The sequence below is a fragment of the Polistes fuscatus genome, unplaced genomic scaffold (genome assembly GCF_010416935.1).
Source record: "Polistes fuscatus isolate 324 unplaced genomic scaffold, CU_Pfus_HIC Scaffold3, whole genome shotgun sequence".
In the NCBI taxonomy this organism is placed as follows: Eukaryota; Metazoa; Arthropoda; class Insecta; order Hymenoptera; family Vespidae; genus Polistes; species Polistes fuscatus.
The window spans coordinates 15389091-15410154 of record NW_025113107.1 but is presented as its reverse complement, the minus strand read 5'-3'; the positions used below and the strand labels follow the sequence as shown (position 1 = coordinate 15410154).

General features: G+C 32.9%; 1 protein-coding gene across 7 annotated transcripts in view; it reads right to left on the bottom strand.

The window, feature by feature from the left end:
• Nucleotides 1-466: 466 nt before the first annotated feature.
• LOC122520155 (small conductance calcium-activated potassium channel protein) overlaps nt 467-21064 on the bottom strand; it is a 143845-nt gene continuing 123247 nt past the window's right edge. For all 7 annotated transcript variants that reach the window (XM_043640158.1, XM_043640159.1, XM_043640164.1 and 4 more), the window contains 6 exons: nt 9871-10292; nt 5554-5689; nt 3012-3122; nt 2145-2272; nt 1948-2017; nt 467-1673 (listed from right to left, as the gene is read on the bottom strand). In XM_043640158.1, coding sequence (XP_043496093.1) covers nt 966-1673; nt 1948-2017; nt 2145-2272; nt 3012-3122; nt 5554-5689; nt 9871-10292 — 1575 coding nt within the window. In that variant the 3' untranslated portion in view covers nt 467-965. The remainder of the gene's footprint in view (nt 1674-1947; nt 2018-2144; nt 2273-3011; nt 3123-5553; nt 5690-9870; nt 10293-21064) is intronic.

The window sequence follows — 21064 nt, the reverse complement described above, 5'->3', positions numbered from 1 at the left end:
TTGTGTGAATTGGTCGAGCATAGAGCGAGTTTATCTCGAAAGGATACGATTCCTTGAACGCAATATTTAGCACATCCCATTGGAGCTAATAACGCACACGCAGCATCGTGCCCGTCCGCGCGTACTAGACTCAAGGTATTTTTTATTTCATTAATAGTTTGCGCATCGATTTGAGTTGTATTATCGAAAAGTAGATTTTAATTATTAGGATTATCAAATACTTAGAAGAAAATATTTCATGACAAATATTTGAAAAAAAAAAAAGAATGATAAAAATGATGAATGCTGATCCTATTACGAATGAGAAAAATTTGTGAATTGTCGAGCATAGAGCGAGTTTATCTCGAAAGGATACGATTCCTTGAACGCATATTTAGCACATCCCATTGGAGCTAACACGCACACGCAGCATCGTGCCCGTCCGCGCGTACTAGACTCAAGGTATTAGAGAGATATCAGGTGGAGCTTTTCCGTGTTGTCGAATCTATATTTAATCGATAAGAAAAAAGTTTTCAGGCACGCAAGTTGGGCAGGGTAACAGCAGCACGCAGCAACGATTGGAAGAAACCGGCCTCGAGTATCCTCCCTTCTCTTTCTCGGTTCGCACAGAACCGATATAATTGTACCCTCGTCTCTCGCAAGGTCGGTTGGTCGATCGATCGATCCGAATCAATTAATCGATAATAACATTTCCGTCCTTTGCATTATTTAGGCGAATAGGCAACGTCAATCGGTAAAAGGATTGGACCCATCGTGAAGGAGGAGGAGGGAGAGGAGGAGGATTGTTTCGTCGAGGTGTGCTGGTTGGGAATTGTGTAGCGGTTTTCTCTCTCATAGAAGAAATAGGCGATGGGATCGTCGTTTGGTAGAAAGGATAAGAGAGAGAGAGATATTTAGCGAGAGAAAGGGAGGCGGTCTCGAAGGATCCCCGTTTAGTAAGAATGCTGCGGCTGCAGTGATGAAACTCAGCTGTGCGCGGACGTATCCGAGCCTTGGCTGTTGCCGAGTCCACCCATGCCGGCTTGGGAGGTCAGCCTGGTGGTCGACTGCGAGGTTGTGCTCATCATCGACGTCATCGTTGTCGTCGTCGTCGTCGTCGTCGTCGTAGCAGCCGTCGGCGCGGCCGTATGCGTGCTGCTCGAGATGGTAGCAACGACGGTTGAGTGACCGTGATGTCGACCAGTCTCCGGGACGAGGTGAGGCGTACGACTAGAGACAGGTGGTAGGACCGGACTCACCGGCCAAGGATGAAGGGACATCGTGCTGGGTGCGCTCGGGCCACTAGGCACGCTTCTCGAGTGCGGCAGGAGGGAAGGCGAGTTTGCCAAACTCGCCAAGGGATGATGACCGGAGGCGTTGCCGCCAGCCAACACGCCATGGGACATGCCCAAACCGAGGCTGTTACCGGCGGAGACGCCACCACCGGCACCACCGGAAGACGCCATCGCCACCGCCGTGTCCGGGTGCAGGAAGTTGCGTCTCTGCTCCATACGCTCGGCATGTTGCGCTAGGCACCGCGTCAGCTCCTCCGGCAGCATCTCCAGTTGGCTCTGCAACGTGCTCAGTTTCTCCTCTAGGTTTACCAACCGGTCCTCCACGCTCACGAGCCTTTCCTCTAGCCCGTCCTGTCGCGTGCTCATATCCGAGACTATCTCGTAGACCGTGTTCTGCGTCTAGTAGGTTTACACCGGCAACAATAATAACAATGCAAACGCACGCCCCCAACCATTCCTCGTTAATCCAATGAATTGTTTTTATTCCAGAATTTTCATCAGATTCGTATCGCGTCGTCGCTTCGATCGTAGCAAAAGGCGAAATATCTATATATATGTGTGTGTGTGTATATATATGCATCTAATACCTTGCGTTTATTCTTATAATCACTCACGGCCAATTCCACTTTCGCTTTTTACCACGATCGATGGACGCTATCTTTTCCTTTACTACCTTGGCCATGTCCGTTATCGTATTAGCGTTGTCCATTAGCTTCCGTTGATCCATTTTTACTTTTCTCAGTCTGCAATCAAATTTTATTTTAAATAGTACATATGCGAGGACGCTAATTAACTTACGTTCTCTTATCATTAAACGTTACAAACAATCGACTTTTATCGAACTTTCAACTAATTTCAAAATCAACTTACGCGTATATCGCCAGTAGGAATTTTCGTTGATGCGTTCGAACACGGCCAGGATTGACGCGTTTCACTAAGCGTGTGTGCTTATAGATCAACCACGTTTCTCTTAACACGTTTGCTGCGGCATTTTTCAGCTGAAATCGTAAATTCATTTCAATGCACTTTCCATCATTTAATTAATGTATAGACGTTCAAACATTTTCTTTTTTTCCGTAAGACGAATGTCTCTCTGGTCGAAAAGTTGAGAAATATATACGCGACTTTGTAATGCTCGTCGATAAAACACGGCACGTAGGCAACTATATCAAATCACTCCTTGATATTTGCAGGGTTTATAAATATCAGAGGCTAGTGATTATTTCAGTAGTCGCTCGCTAAAGGCTTTCTTGCTTCGATCCGGATGTACAGTCGAGAAAAATGCCCTACGTAGCGCGGCCGTACGAACTTATCGTAACGAACGACTTTCAACGACCCAGTAGAACCTGCCGATCGATACGCTTATATTCTGATCGAAAATTAAACAAGTCCGACTTAAAAGTTAGTTCCGTTGTTTTAGCAAACAATGAAGTTATTAAACTAATTAAGGAATATCCGATAATCGTTTGTCGTTACCTTTCGTCACGATTCTAATCTAAAATTGTTACCGACGAGACTCGCGCCAAACAGTTGACAATTTATTTTTATTTAAATGAATTTTTTAATAGAACCAAGTTCACCTCGTATTTCAACTCTTTCATCGCATTTTTCTTCCTATTCTTATCATACTTTTTTCTTCTTTATTTTCCATCCTTAATGGTATACTTTTCTGTACTCCCGCGACTACGAAATATTCGTTTCATATTTCAAGGTGGTAACAAGTAAACGAGCTCTTACCCTTTTTGTTAGCTGCGTGTCCATCATGAAGTTGTGAACGTGCTTCTCCGCCCTTGTAAGTTCCAGTTTCCTGGAAACAACAGCGACGAGCAAAGCCGTACAACCTGCCCCCTGAAAAACAAAAAATAAGAAGGATTTCCTTTTTTAAAATATTTCTCTTTTCTCACAAATAAAATATAGAAGAAAAAGAACGCGAGAAAAGAAACTAATGGTAAATTTTTGTATTAATTCCTTTCAATGGTAAAAAATATGGGAATTTATAAATTGGAGGCATAGGCAAGACGTATGATTATTATCGAATCGATAATACTAGATTATTCTATCTTTTATTCTTTCGATCTCTTATTCTTATGCATACGTAAGCAAATCTTCAGATTAAGTTCTTAAACGATTCGATCCAGAAGACGAAAAAAAATGGAAACAATAAAATGATCGACGCGTGGATTAAAATGCATCCCATTTATAGATGAGAAAGATAAGTCTAAATCATAAAAATGTAATTTTTTAAGATCAACTATTTTTTACCAAGTGTTGTAATAAATCTAAACATTATATTTGTTAATGTCGACAATGGGGTGAGAATCAAAATGATCTAATCGTAAGTTAAGATTTTAAATGAAATGATTTGTACCTTTCTTCGGTTGAAATTTTCAATTATTCGAGTGATCTACAATGATCTAGTCACTTTTAATGACTTTAAGTTATTTTGGTTTTCACGCTCTCATATATATTATGCATTCATCTAATTGAACTTTAACGGGAAATTAGCTTCTTGCAACGTAATCCTTCTGGCTAAATTGTTTAATGCTTCTTCGCGGTGTTGCCTTGAAAATTTGTGCCACTGAATTAGCAGTTGGAGCATGGTAAAACAATAACGATAAGTAACTGGTATATTCTCTCACGGCGAGGAAGATTAGACTCGGCATGAGTACAGTTTGTTATGGCCCGGCTGGTTGCCCCCCTTTAAAACGTTTTCGCCGACTCTACTTGACTCTACACTGCTGTTACTATCGTAAACCCTCTTCGATATATCTAAGAACGCCTAGGATTGCTGTTTTCGTGCCAGCAAAATCCTATACTCGAGATATAAACTACACCCAAAGTTATTCTGCTTTTTCAATTAAAACTATTTTTATTATTTGCGATATATATATTTATATTAAATGTTAGAAATACGAAAAAAAAATACTTCGTCAATAATTTATGACATCTTTTCAATAAATTAACAAAATTTAAATAATTTTAAAATGTGTCTATAACAATAATTGAATCGTATTATAATTTTCTTCTTCTAGCAAATATACAAAATATATTATAAATAAAGAAATAATTAATAAAATAATATAAAAAGTGATAAAAAAAATTTGTTGTCAAGAGCGCAGTCACATTAACGTACTTGCTTCGTTGCACAACTGCATCGTTAAACAATGCAAAATTTTCATCTAAAATTTCTTTTTCTTATCCGCGCACAAGGAACGAAGTTATAGTCCGGCTCAGTTACAACTTGTATAGACGATACACTCGTTTCTTTTTGTTCTTTTATAGATGTGTCATAAATCATGGACGAACTATACTTGGGGTAGGTTTATTAATTCACTTCGCTTATCATTTGAATTCACTTTGAAATAGTAATAACATAATAAGTAAAATTGAGTGCATCAATGAAATATTGCAATTGAAATCGTTAATCTTGAATTGAATTAATTAGTGCCACATGCACCGGCGTAGATATACCTAATCTATATCTATTTTTCATTTTCCCTGGGTATCGATAATGCATCAGGATGAAGATTAATGAACGGTAAAGCGGAATTCACGATGTCGTCATTGAAGCCTATTAGATATCCTTCTGGAGAGATCAAATGGATCATGGTAAACGACTTGGAAACGAAAATTCGTGTCTGGCCTCCGGCTTATATCAATCAATCATGTCCTCGCCAAGCTGTTTATTTATTTTGACGATTACGCGGGGAAGTGGTATCTTCCTCAATTTCACGATATCATTATTTGTTTTTTCAAACGGTATATCTGTTCAAACGCGTATGAATTTCTGTTTCATCTCGTTTCGCTTAAAAATATCACGAAATTGACAAAAAAAAGCTTTACTTCAACTAGACTTCAAACGAATCTATAATTACATTTATCACATATTTTCTAACACGCTATTAATAATAATATTAATATAATATAAATATAATATATATATATTTTAATATTCAAATTTGAATAGAGATTACTTTATTCCTAGATTATTTGATTATAATTAAACAATTATTTTCAACGACAAGATTATAATAATATTATGCATAGCTTCAAAGGCTAAACATCGACTTTAATTAAGTTGCAACGGTTTACCATCGATTTTACTTTCATGAATGCATATACAACGTGCATATTAATTTTTATTAAAAATCAGAATAATTGATTAGAAAAAATATGAAATTAAATTAGAACGTTCTTTCGGAAAATTTCAAATTAAGGCACGCTGCGTTATCACGAGGAATCATTTGAATAAGATAAAAATGTAAAAGTAAAATCTTACCATCATTCCGGTGGAAACCGCTATCCCACGACCGCAATACGTGTTCGGTACGATGTCACCGAAACCAACGCTGAGAAACGTGATGGCGATCAACCACATGGCATTAAGAAGATTCGCATGTTCTTCGTCGTGGAACCTACATTGGCAAATATTGAAACGTGATATGATTGCCAATACAATAGATCATTCGCATAAACAAACGAATCATTTTATTATCATATTTTTTTTCAATTCGTTCAGATTTGCCGCATTATGTACGATACGGTATATTAAAAAATAGAAGAAAAAAGAAAAGTAACATAAATACTCGCTCGATTTTGAAATTTGAAATGAGCATTTATGAAAAGAGTATTTCCCAGCAACCCTGAGACAAATATATTTTTTCTAATGATTTTCAAACACCCATAATTATATTTCTAATGCAAAATTTTTGTTAAATTATGATTTATGAATGTGAACTTACGAATAATATATAATTGATATTAAATAATAAATATTGAAATATTATATATAGTGTTTTCTTATATTGTTTCACGCGTGACATTTTGCGAAATGCGATGTTACTGAGAAACACCCACATACACGTAGTACATAGAGACACACAAAGCAAAGAAACTTATCGATCGTATCGGGCACAGCTTATCCGTTTTCCTCGGGAGCCCTTTCCCTTCTATTTACGATTTACATGTCTAACACGATTCTCGGATTAGAATACGCGGATTCGATTCCATTCAAGATTCGTAGAATCGAAATATGTCGAGCATCGTTGGTCTGATGGGGTCCAAGGGTTGATAGGAATTGCTACCCTAGCAGAATGTTAATGTTATTTATTATTATATGGTTTGAAGAATCCTAAACTATCCCTTTTTATTTATACAAATGTTTATCTTATATTTATAGAGTAGGTAAAGTTATCATTTTATTTGATTTCCCTATCAATGAACTACTACTTGCGTATATTTTCTCGAATAATCTAATTTGTTCTTTAAATTTTTGTAACCTTTTCAAATCAGAGCCAACGATAAAACGAAGAATTAAATTAAATTCTCATTAACATATCACATAAAGTTCGACCTCGCTGGATGATAGATATAAAATCATGGAAAATGATATAAAAGCTATTAATTGCCCTATTCAGCTTGTAAGTTAATTTCATCGAGTACAGACTTTCAAACGTGTAATTATATTTGTTAATTATCGTGTATATATATATAGGTACGTACGTGTTCTTATTTATATGATTATACATATACATGCATGTTTTGATATGTTTAAACGATAGATTGAAATTCGTGATAATTATTAACATTATTTACTACGTAATAAACTTACAATTAAACATTTTGTTTGTAATGTTATATTAGTTATTAATACAAAATCTATATTATGTAAAAATTTACGAATGCCATTATTAAAATGTTTTATGTTAACTTAGAAATATGTTAAATCTTTGGAAAAGGATCACCGTTCGAAATACGATCTAACGTAAAGCGAACATTTTCTTCGAAAGGGAAATAACGAAGAAAGCTAAAGTTCTCCAGAGACACGTTTTCCCAAAGTTTCTTGAAAAGGAACAATGGAAACTTTTGTATACCTACATCTGCGTTCAGCTTCTCTCGTTTTACAAGAGAGCAATTCTCAAGGGGTTGCAAGGATATCCAAAAATGAAGAAGAGGGAAGACTCGTTCCGTTCGGTCTTGCATACCTTGCCATATCACTCGACTATTAAACTTTATTAGCAGATTTGCCTAAATGCTTTTTATACTATAAACAAAAAGAAAGAAGAACAATTGAATAAACTAAAAGAAAGAAAAAAGAACAACCTAATTGATCTCTCAAAGGTATTTTTCATTCGATCAAATATATATATATATAATATTTTGTTTTTTTATCAACAAATCAATTGATCTTAAACGAACACCCTGGGAATTCCTATTCGATTCTGATAATCAAATGACCTTCGACCGGAGAAAATGTGGAAATCGATACAACGAGGTTATCGATTTTTCTCTGATTGATTTCATTAAATCTTAACAGCGATGTAAATTCTCTTAGAATTCAATCGTATTTTCGTGCACGAGATAAACACGAAGCAGCATTGGGTACAGGGGCTATTCCTATTGATTCTAAATTACATAAAATTCTATATTTATAGGATTCAATTAAGATTAGGAAGTTTAAGATTAGTTTCCCAGTTTAACCAGGGACCACCGACAGTAAAACGTGGAAGATTAATGAAGTAGAAGAATTTATGTTTTCAAGAAATTCGAATCGTTTGTTAGAAAGAAATGGCATATCGGTCAGGGACGTGTCTAGCGTATTACGAGACGTCGTTTTCCTGATTTCATAAGGGTGAATATCGAATTAGGTTGAGGAACGATGTACCGAATATATAGATAAATTTTCTGCTTTTTATCTTACTTTTTTTTTTTTTTTTTTTAATCTATGTGAGGTGAATTTTTGTTATCCTTGGTGATCGTCCAGAAGATTTATCGGAAAGTTCTAAGTAGTTACGTACCAACTATAAATATTCCAAGGGTGATAAATATTTCAGTTTAAGGGAAAAAAGCGGAAGAAGTTTCGTCCATTAAGTAGGCCAAAGAGAGAAAAGGAAGGAATAAACGAAGGAATAAGAAGAGAAGAAAAGGGATAAAAGGGAAAAGGATGAGAAGGGAAAATAAGGGAAATATAAGAACAAAGAGAAATGTAACGAGAGAAAGAGGAAGAAAGAAAGAAAGAAAGGAAGAATGAAAGACAGTGAAACAGAGAAAAAGGAACAGGCCGGAAGGTTTTATCGAGCCGGTAGAAAACGTCACTTGAAAATGGGTAGCAGAAAAGGAGCAAACATTTTTGCTTATACATGCGAGTAAAATCTTAAAGTTATAGGGGGTACTACCGGAATTGCGAAACTAACGAAATGGAAATAATTTATTTACCGGAAACAAATCGAATAGATCGAAATGATTTATTTTTGTTTCTTTAACGATTATTGTTAATTGAACTAAGAGAAAACGAAACAAAAGAAAAAAAAAAAGGAAAGTTAATAAAAAATTGTTCGTACCCCATCGGTATCTTATTTCTTGTTTAAACAATTAAATCGAATAAATTGAAATAATAATCTACTTTTTCAATTATCACCGATCGTAAAAGAAAACAGTAATAAAAACGTAAATTGAACGGATTGAAATCGTATTTTAATTTATTTTGATTAAAACGTATGACATTTATAAGATCGATTATTTCTTTTCCTTCCAGGACTCTGCCATTTACGTAAGAATTTAATTACGCCGATTGGAATCTCGAGAGATTCACTATCGATACCGAGCGATCATTTTAACGGTACAATGTCGAAATTTCCGATTTAATTCCTCGTTATCGGCCGACTAAGTAAGACGAACTCTGCGAAACTTCTTGAATTAATACCTCGTAAAGACGATTCGTGTCTGTTAGGTATTTTCTCTTATGGCCAAACGATTCGTTCGTGTTTACTTATTTCGATTCGCGAAAAAAAGGAAACAAGTATCTTTTACTTATATTCGACGGCACGAAATCAAAATTACCCAACGAATACCGTAATTTCGACAGCTTCGGATTTTATAATCTTCGTGTTTAGAAGTACTTTCGAGATATATATTCTGTAAAAAAAAAATCAGAAAAAATATTCTAGACGGTTTGATAGATTATAATTTATGATACATACCCACGTGTATCGTATTAAATAAGACTTAATCTTAAATCAACTTCAATATCAAATGTCAAATTTATATCAGAAGTTGAGAATATTCTGGAAAATATATTATGTTCTTGCTATAATTCATATAATTAGGCCAAGTTATACAAAAATCTACAAATCTTCGAAATTAAGATATAATTCATTAAACGCAACCTATTAAAACTTTTACATTATATTAGATGCAACAATTAATTCTGTGCCTTGATATTAAATTCATTGTATTAAAATTGCAGTTCGTTTTTCGTCAAATAATTTGGCAGTTGTCTGAAAAATATGTACCAAAGTAATTTCATAATAATGGTAAACCATTTCGAAGAATAACAGAGAATATATGATCACTTTATAAATAAATATTACATTATTTAAAAATAAGACATCGAATTAATTGCTAAAATTATTTAAGATTCAATACAATTATAAGCTACAGTCATACATATTTTATGCATATAAATTACAATTAAAAATAATAGAAAAATGTATTAACTATACGTTACAATTTAGCCTAATTAACTTTCTACTCTAATAATAATTATCTCTGTAATAAAATTAAAAATAAACAAGAAAGTAAGACAGAAATGATTTACCTTTCGCATTGTCGTAACGTCCACGAAGCAATGATCCACAATGAGACCATGAAGACCAATAAGACGGTACCCGGGCAAATGGTCATCAGGGTCTTCAAGACGAAACGTGTGTTGAAGTTAATACGATTCAAGGCCCCGATGCTGCGAGAGGATGCATCGGTGAAAAGCTTCGAATGTAGCAACATCACCCGACAGATGAGGTAGAGTCTAAGGAACATCGGTAGCGAAAGGGTTACGTCATATGGCACCCACTTGGAGCCTATATCACCGCCCTTGTTCGCCAACTTGGTCGTCCATAGGAAATAATACTCCCCGGGTATCGGATGGATCGCGCAGATCAACAACTCCACCGAAATCTGGGAGATCCTTTGCCAGGTCATCGCGATCCTCCAATCGTCCGCGCAGTTATCGATCATGAACAACTGCCAGTAACATGAAACAAAGAGAACGAGAGAGAGCAAGTATTACGGGAGATCTGACATATCAGCAATATTACGTTTGATCGATGTGTGTTATCTCTATCTATCTATCTATCTATGGTATCCTATCTACGTTCTATGCACGAAACTAACCGAATGTTTTTAATAACTATATTACATTTACCAGATCACCAAAAAACAATGATTTATACAACTCGGTATGTTTCTTTCTTCTTTCTTCCTTTCTTTTTCAAATAATTTCAGTTTTATTTTTGAAATAGTATATAAGAGGAGTGCATTAGTGGATTAAAAAAATTGTTGATTAGGCGATGGAAATATAGAATGTAACATAAAAATATGAATGTACCTTTCGATGTACTTTCCTTTTTGAAATCTTCTGTTAGACTCATACATTGTCATATAAACAAGATTTTTTATTAAAATTTAAGTATTTTTATCGTTTTTATGCAATTATTTAACCGCTCATGCGCAGTGGTGAATTCGAAGGTAAAATACTAAAATCAGAACGTTACAATTTTGAATTTTATGTATTAGATGTATGACACCCTTTATATACACGCGTAACGTTCGGAAAGTCATATAAACAACTTTCAATAAAAGTACTTTCATAGAGGACAACGTCTCATTTCAACGGTGGATTTCGAAGGGGACGGTACATAGATCGTATACACCTAGCTTTTAAACAACAACAGACACTTCTATCGATTAATTAACAATTATTTTAATATTCTAATGTACTTTACTTACATTAAGGGGTTATAGGACTACCTAATATATTTTGGACAATCAATCATTTCAAAATAAGAGGTATTTATAGGTAAATATATCATGAAATTAATCTAACGTTCGCGGTCGATTTTTTGGAGTATAACAAAAAGATTTATAAAAATTGGTTATTTTATTTATACCTTTGGTTAATCTGTTTTAAAAATAAATAATCAATATATAGAGTTAAATATCCAGTACGTAGCATTGATATTTAATCCTATAATGCAATTCTGATACTTTTATATAAATACTGACCATTTATTTAAAGTATTGATAAATTCTTTTTTTTTTTGCTTTTTATTTAACCAAATATTTTTTATTATAATGATCATTGTTTCTTTTATAAAATAATGATAATAACGTTGCATCAAAATACTAATCGTATATTTTTGATTTCTCTCATTCTAATTTATATTGATTTTTTAATATCTCCTTTTAAAAATTTCTATTGTTTTTTAATTTTTTTTTATTTATAGAATAATGTAAATAATGATTTGATTTTAAATATTATTCGAATAATTTTGCGATACACCATAGCACATGTTAAATTGTTCTGTTTCGTTGAACTGTAAAGATTTTTTGTTTCAGTTTTTTTTCTATACCGTTGTTTTTTTTTCTCCATTTGTAAACTTATTCTCTCGAATATTGTTCACACACGAACGAGTAAACGATACATAATACGTACTGCGAAGCTCGCTTATATTCGATGAGAGAAAACGGTGTGTTCGTGCTCGCGCGATTTAATATATCCGTGTTGGTCGTCGATATTTGTCCGCAGAAAATGCCGCATCACGAAGAGTGTGACGACGCGATCCTCTTGTGCCAACTTGGCGCATCCCCCTTTTTCTTTATCTCGAGCGAGGAATTGGTGATAACATATAATACGTGTAAAGTATTATCGAATCATGGAACAATTTTTCTAAATTACCTATTCCTCCTTAAAATCATTTTCTTCTTCCTCGCTCGATCTCTACATTTATTTATATAATAAAATAAATTTATACGTGCTGATAATTATGACACTGGACTGAATTAACGAAACAAATTGGAACAATGAATTTTTATGATTTATTTTCTATACAAATTATTTTCAATTATAAAATAAATGATGAAATTCATTTGTATAATTTTGTTTGACTTATGTTAAATTAACTGTAATAATTATACGTAAGAAGAAAAATGTAAATGCTATCAACCATTTCATTTATCATGATACTCGATAACGATCGATATGACGTATCAGCAAGAAATCAGAACTGACTTAACGATGATGTTTTTCCAAATGCTTTTTGTGAAATGGTTGGCTCATCTATCAGAACCATTTCTAGGATAACACAAGGCTACGAATACTTTTCGTGATTCTTGAAAGATGCGTTTTCTCGTATTTTGCATATGATTATCATAATACACCGTGGATGCTCCATTCTTCGTGAAGTTGCATGGCAAGCGTAGATAAGTACCAATATTTATACACTCACGCATATGCATATACACACACACACACACACACACGTTCTCTCTCTCTTTCTCTGTCCCTCTCTTATCTTTTTCTTTTATATTATTTTTTCTTCTGCTTTTCTTCTTTTCCGACATTTCTCGAGAAATTTCCGCGAGTAGGTACGTACCTATATACGAGTGGAAAAGAAGAAATGATAAAGTAAGAGATAGGAAGATAAAAAGAAAAGAAAACACAAAATAGAAAAAAGTTAGAAAGAAAGAAAGAAAGAAAGAAATATGGAACGAAGAAAGATCGGTCGAAAAATTGTACCGATATTTTATGCGACAACCTTGATGGATTTATCGTGCAACACTACGCACGAATTTCCTTTTATCTACGTCGCGTATCGTACAATAATTTTCTATAAAATCGCAAAAAGGGAACCCGTGTTTCCATCGTGATTCCTTTTTAATTGGACAAAAATATATAAATGCTTACGCGCTGTTATCTTTTTTTTTCTTTTCTTTTCTTTGAAAAAAAAAATTAATTACAAAGGTTACCGATTACGAATAAACAAGAAAAGGGGAAGTGTTCATGGAAAAAGAGAAGAATAAAGAAAAAAGAAGAGAAGTGATGGATCAAAGTTTATTGCACTACGGTAAGAGTTCCGTCATCACAAAGGTAAAGTAAACACGTTTCAAGATCTGAAGAGGAGAGAGAGAGAGAGAGATAGAGAGAGAAATAGCTAATACAAAGCAATTGAATGCGGAGGAATTCCCGATGCAACAGTCAAAGGATTCAACATTCGAAATTGAAGGAGATAGACACGCTCGAGAATCATAGTAGAGTTAGAAAAATGAACTTAAACGAGAGTAAAAATTTCTTTTCGAATGTTCTAAAAAGTAAATAAATCAAGTTTCAATTACTCGTCAAAGAGTAATAAACTTTTCAAAAGTATTGAAATTAGATATTTCAGGATTTAGCTGGTCATTTCATGAATTAACGTTTTCTCGCAAAGTAACAACGCTGACATATATAGATGCAAATACATATTCGAAATGGGAATAATAAGTAGAGGCTTTAAAATGTTGAGTTGGTCAAATCTCGAGGGATAACAATTTTCGAGTTTTCTCATTAACAACTACGGTTGAATATCAAGTCGGGGGGCCTTTGTCTACGGGAGATGTTAACTCATACGATATTAAAACGCGAGCTCTCTTTTTCTCTCTCCCTCTCTCTCTTTTTGTTCGTATTAAAATATAATCGCAAATGTCTCATCCACAAATGTACAAGGAATATTGCTATGCGATAGGAAGAAGACTAGTTTCAGGTATCCAGTTTACACGTAATAGTGGTTGTATTTGTAACTATAGTTGTAGGTAGTGGTAGTGGTTGTATTAGTGATGGTGGTGCTGGTAATAGCAGTTCGGCGTACGTCGCAGTAGAAATCCAGTGCTTTTAATTAGAAGCGAAATAGAACCCCGTTTATTTCAAGGGAGAGAGAAAGAGAAAGAAGGTGAGACAGGCCAATAGAAAGAAAGAAAGATAAAGAGAGAGAGAATTAGTGGGTTGTAGAGAATACAGAGAGAAGTGGTCGCCTGCAAGTTCTATAACGACCTATCGTAAAATCTCTACAATGACCTATACTGGCATATGCCATACCATTGTCAGGTAACACATTGCAAATATGTCATATAGTGAATTTTATGACATATAATTCGTTCGGAGGTAACGTGTCACTGCAATATCGGTGATAGTATCATTCGATTTGTTCTTTATTGCGAGACGCATTGTTTAGTTTGGATCAATCTTCTTTCTCTATCTCTCTCAATTTATTTTTGTCATACAATATCTTTTATACCTGTGTATTCCAAATTCCTTCTATTAACACCTTAACGATCGCATCATTATTTTGATTTATTATTTGGAAAATGGGAAAGGGAAAATATAATGACTTCGTAATAAAACAAATGTGATCAATTTAACGATAGATCGAATAATGCGTAAGAAAAAAAAGTAATATTTGATTTGTCGTAAATTTCTTGATTAGGTATTAAAAATCGATAGAATTTATATATATATGTAAATATTTTTAATCGTATAATAATAATAAGAGCATCGTTTTTACTAATTTGTTTTTTCTTTTGAATTTATATTAAATACGTAAAAAAGAAAAAGATAAATATCATTTAATAATCAAATTTGTTGGGATTAATTTACGAGAACAATTGTCTCATTAAAAATATAAATGTATAAAAGATACAAATTTTATTCGTAGCTGAAGTTACCATCGAATAATTTCTTTTCTCTTTTTATTTTCTTTCGAAATTAGACTTATACGTACTGGGTAATTTAGAAAAAAAAGAAAAAAGAAATAAAAGAAAGTAAGTAGCTCATTTATTCTCGAACGATAAAATTTACATGTCTCTGTACCAGATATGTAAATGCGTAAATAAGTAGACAATTTCGTTTCTTATCCTAATAAGTATCTTACCGATTATCTAAAATACATCTCTTCTTCCCTTTTAGCATTTTTAGTCTTTCTAATTTATCCTTGGTCGTATATATAATCAATATGTAAATTACGCAAAAGATAAGATGATTTTTTAACTGGGAATAAAGATCGTCGTCGTCGTTCGTAACTAATAAATGTAAATAAAACGCGTAACGTGTATTAGAACGTATCCCATGAGAATGGAGAGAAAAAAAAGAACAAACCAAAAAAGTAAGGGAAAGAATACTCCCACGAGGATGATTTTAAACTTCGCGCTATACTCGCTTGATTTGTTGCGATGTCTCTAATCCTCCCTTACGTTCCCCTACATCCCCTCCCACCCCCCTGTCCCTTCCCTTTCCCCATATCTTCTGTAAATGCTAAACGGGGGTACAACCCTCCGAAACCAAATCATTCTAATAAAGTATCACCCCACCCCACGGTTTTTTTCTTTCTTTCTTTCTTTATTTTTCGGCTGTTCGTTCATTCGACGAAAACATTTGAGCATCGTGAAAATTTTTATCGTCGAATTAAGTCGAGTCGTTAACGCTCGTTTTAAAATTCTTCCTATTATTCTAATTAAGATTTGTCTCTCGAATATACATAATTCTAAATTTTGAAATAATTCAACCATTTTATTGTACGTGCAAAGGATTGTATAATTGTAATAAGAAAACATTATTTCAATTATTCATTTTCGTGAGATGAGTCGGAAAATTTATTAGAAAAATTATAAATGTATTATTCTTATAATTTGTTTTCTTTTTATTTGGAATCAATTTTTGTTCTATTTAAAGGAAGCATCTTTGACGTTAAAATATTCAATCGAGATTAGAACGTTTAAGTTTCATTTCTTTTGTATTTTTTTTTTTTTTATTATTCTAGACCGAACAACATATATTTAATATCTGAAGCATCAAATGAAAACTCTTTTATTTGTTATACTTTATATTCTATTATAAAAAGATAAAACAGTGCTATAACGTTAAGGACTCATCGGTAGAGTGTCTTTGTTATTGAAATTTATATGAACATCGTTATATTTAAAACTCCATCGAAATATCGAAGAGCAGTGAAATATGTTGACCCAGATTTTTAGAGAAGAGAGTAATCGAAAGATTTTTTTTACATGATAACGAACAAGTAAGCCGATAAAATTTTTGTCGAGGATTCGAAGGATCAAATCTTGCTTGCGTGTTTTGGGATTAATCGGTAAAAAAATTCTGCCCAATTGTTACGGCATATTCTTTAGATTTTTTTTCTTTTTTGTTTAGAGAGAAAAAATCAAATTTTACTTTTGACGTGGCCGCTAGAATGTGTTTCGTTTTCATTTGAACTAATCGCAAGTACATCGTGTGACTCCATTAATAAGTCATATAGGTTATTTCGATAGATAGCTGGAGGATATTCAATATTTTATAGCGAATAATATTCGTATGATTTCGATATTCGAGTATTTCGAAGTACTCTTGAATTTTACAAAATAACAGTTAATCTATATATTATCTACGAATTGTTTATCGAATTTTTGTCTTTATAAATGATCCAATACTACGAGTGAAAATTTATACAAAAATTACACGCATACTCTTTCTCTCTCTCTTTTTAACGAAAACACATATTCGTTCGTTTCCAACGTACACGACATAACGAGCAATATCATAAGCTATAAGTTTCAACGATCGAACAATAATATCGTCAAAAACGATTCCAATCGTCTTCCAAAACACGTTCGAAATCCTTAATATTCTTTAACGACATTGCTATTCTCAAATGGAGAATATCTTCCATTTCCCCAAGGTATTTCTAGTAATTCCGAGAAATTATGATTCCACAGAGGTTCAACGTTTGTTCGTTAAAAGCGTCAGGAAGAAACGTTTAAGAGTGAATTAATGGGGGAACGAAGGTGCAAAGATAGAAAAAGATTCTCAATTTTTGTTTATTTATCATTCGTCATCTCAAATTAACGTTGAGAAAATGTCTAAAGGGAAAGAAAGAAAAAATGAACTTTTGCTTGTCATATACGTGTCAAAATTAACTTTTTTTTTTTTCAAATAAATATTAAAAATATAATACACCTAATATTATACTTTCGTTAATTTTAATTTAACACCTAACTACTTATTAATATTTCATTAATTATCAATCTTCTAATAATTATATATATATATTATAATAAAAAATATGATATGAAATTATTAACCCTAAGTACATCACCGTTTAAAGTTTAAGTAAATTTTATATTATACGAACAATTAAAAAAAAAATTGTATAACGTAACAATTTGGTTATTGTTTGGCTCTACTTGAAAAATATGTACTGCAATACTTGAGACGAGAAATGGTGAGTATACAAGCCAGAGGCGATCATCTCGGTGAATTAGAAATAGCTAGGAGAGAGAGAGAGAGAGAGAGACAGAGAGGGAGAGACAGTCAGACAAATCTCTAGAGAAACGGACAAGCTTTCATTTTACTTGGTCGACTATACCGATCCACGGGCAAATCTGCGCGTACAAATCGTTGATAAACGACAATCAACAGGTGCCGAAAGGTCAACGAGCCATTAGGCTCGAATCCAAGCAGTGTGTTGTTACTGAAAGATCATGCGGATGGATAGTTTCTCGTTAAATCGTTTTCTCCTCGTTAGAGATTAATCCATAAAAAAAAGAAAAAAAAAGAAGAAAAGAAAAGGGAGGAAAAAAACACACACACATACTCGAATAATTAAATTGGTGCATTTATTCGAAATCATAGGCGATTTTATTGGCAAATCCTTTTCGCGTGAGTGCACGTTACAAACGAGTATAGAACGTATTACGCCGTTTATTTATACGTACGAACACGATCGATCGTAAATAATAAGAGTAAAAACAATACGCGAAAAAGAAAAGCAGCGGTAAAAAATTCAATTCCAAGAAGGAAGCCCAAAGACAAGGAAAAGAAAGCAAGAAAAATATCGTTTGTTATTGACACGTGTGAATGATTGATCGATATCTTCGAGAGTATTATCATCCAGCGAATTGGTATTAGCGAGGTGATAAGAAAGTGCATTCGTTGAATAATGCATTAGCTTTCCTAACATGTGATTATCATGATCTGGAATAAAAGTCGTTCTTTTTTAACTTTCTCATCCCTTCTTATATTTCTGATATCTTCTTAGGTTTTCTTTTTAAAAAAAAAAAAGAAAAAGAAAAAATAAGATGGATGAATCCCTTTTTCAAAGTAGTGTTCTTCGTGACACACATAAATATATATATATATGTGTGTGTAGTAGTGTATGTAGAGCTATCGATCATACGACAAAACCTTCTTTTGTTCCATCAAACGATAAGATTTGTTTAGCTTGATGAAAGGCCGATGAGAATCGCGTAGCGAGTAAATTTTTGAAGAATCGAGTGATGCTAGAAAGAAAGATGAGTGGACAAGAACGAACGTCTTCGTGAGAGAATGACGATAAGATATCCGGGAAGTAGTAGGGGTGGGTTGGGGTGGAAAAACGAGACGAAGCTTTCAGTCAAAAGCGATTGTAAGACGTGTGTGCTTTCACGCTTTCTTTCTCTCTCTCTCTCTCTTTCTCTCTTCATATCTTTTTTTTTTCTCTCAACTTTGATTCTTGGATCGATCCAACTACGACAGCATCAATTTGTCTTTCGAATCGTCGGGAGAGTGAGAAAGATAAAAATGTCAGGGCCAAAATTGGAAGGGTAGATTTCTTCGACGATCTAAACGAACAATTTTTATTCTCCAATCATACTTATTTCGTTCTTTTTGAAACTTTTCGACGTTTCGATTAGGATTTCTTTTTCTTTTTTTTTTTTTTGAGGAAGGGTACCGAAAATTTTCAAGCGAAAAGTGAAAAGTGAAAGATAAAAAAGGGAGGTGTGTTATTTCAGTGAGAGAAACGGAAAATATCTTTGGGGAAATATTACTTTCAAGAGAGGGCCAGGGATAATTTAAGAAGTTTTACTTCAGTCGTGGGTTGGTTCCAATATCTTTATTTTTATAGAATCTTTCGTACGTTTAATTTGGCAAAAAAAAGATCTGATGAATTATAATCAATAATAAATAATTCTCATACCTATTTTTAGTTTTCATACAAAATTTTTCTAATTATATATATTTTTGCGATAACATTCGCGAATTAAATTCAATGAGAAAAAGATCAAATGAAATAATTCAATTATATATTTGATTCTCGTTCGTTTGAAAAATTATTTTACGTTTTTATATAAAAATTTGTTCAATTTTAAATATCGCGACGATCTCCCGTAAGATATAAACGAAAAAAATAAAATGGAAAGATTTTAAATAAATAATTCGATAATACGTAATTCGTTTTTTTTTTTTCTTTTTTTTTATATCAATGCAATTTTCATTTGCATTTATACGAATATCAAGTTCCAGGCATCATTGGAATACGTGCATAAGCTCGATTAATTTGAAAAACGTGCTTCGCTTATAATTATGTATATATATATATATACACAGATAATTCATCGTACACGTGCTCGTATAATAAAAAAAAAAGAAAAGAATCTCGGTAAACGGATGTTTCTAATTACAAATGGATATTAAAGTCTACAATTAAACATTGGCTTTTAATTAAACGCAAAGCATACAATTTTCATTGCTTTTTCTTTTTTTTTATTTCTTTGTTTCTTTTTCTTCTTTCTATATTTAAAACGATTAACACGAAATCTCTACATTATTTCTTTTAATTTGAAATTTTCTTTTTCAAAAATATTTCATTACTTATCGTAATACGTTAATATATTATTTTTAATCTTCGCACTTATTCCCTTTTTTTTCTTTCATCTTTTTCATCTTCCTCATCGTCAACGAACCCGATAAAGAGATAAAAAAAAAAGAAAAAAAAAAAAGTTACAGAAAAGGGAAAAAGAATTTGAACCAGAAAATAATCCGCTGAACGTGTGATTTATGAGACGGAAGAAAATGTACTCTTGTTGGACGAATTAGAACGATTTATACCTACCGATCTATGCTTTCTCTTTTTTTTATTTTTTTTATCCTTCTTCTTCTCTATTTTTTCTTGTTCTCTTTTAGATTTCCGACATCTGTTAATGAAATTTTCTACTTGACCATTAATTACATCCTATCCATTGTTTCTTCTTTTCATATTTTTTTCCTTCTTTATTTCATTTCATTAACAGACCATTTCTCGTAATATTAAACAGTTATTTATTTACGTTAACGTGAGTTATTAACCATTATTATCTTTGTACGATATAATAAAACGTCGGAATTTATTAAAACTAATGATGTTAATAATAAAAGGTAAAAATTTTAGCTTTGTTGAAACATTTAACAAGAGGATATAACAAAGAAAAAGAAAAAGAAAAGAAAAGAGAGAGAGAGAGAGACCGTTTTTCAGAAACAGAGCATACATTAAATGCATTAAAATAAGTTTTAAAACGTTTCTCTGAAATGCACAGCTGTTCGAAGTACCGTGAATTATTAGATTAATTCTTAATTAACTTGTATCGTGATTTAAGAACTAAAAAATAATTATTCAACGAAGTGTGCAAAGTATACCTGCTCGTACTCCTTTCATACACACACATACACACACACACACATGTATATACACGTGAATTCGTTTATACTCAAGTAAATTTATACATATTTAAATGTAATATACATTGTCGTAGTAAAACGTGGAGTGCACGTAAGCATGATTGTTAAAATTTTGGCTAGAGTGCAACGTTACATGTATTCTCATTGTTTGTTTCAACTGCGTTAATAATCGTTGACAATGTTACTCATACTTATAGGTTGTATAGGGTCAGAGTGCAATTTTTCAAGTGTTATTTTTTATTAAAGTTTTTTGCCGGTCACGTATGAACGTTTACATCGTAAATGTAAAAAAAAAAAAATGAAAAAGAGAGAGAGAAAAAAAAATAGATAGAAAGAGGATTAGTGCAATCATTTTCAGTATCATTTCACCAAAACTACTTACTTACATACTGTGGTAGATTTGTACGCACAGATTATCTTAAAACGATACGAAACTATCTAAGAAACTCCGATGCATTTA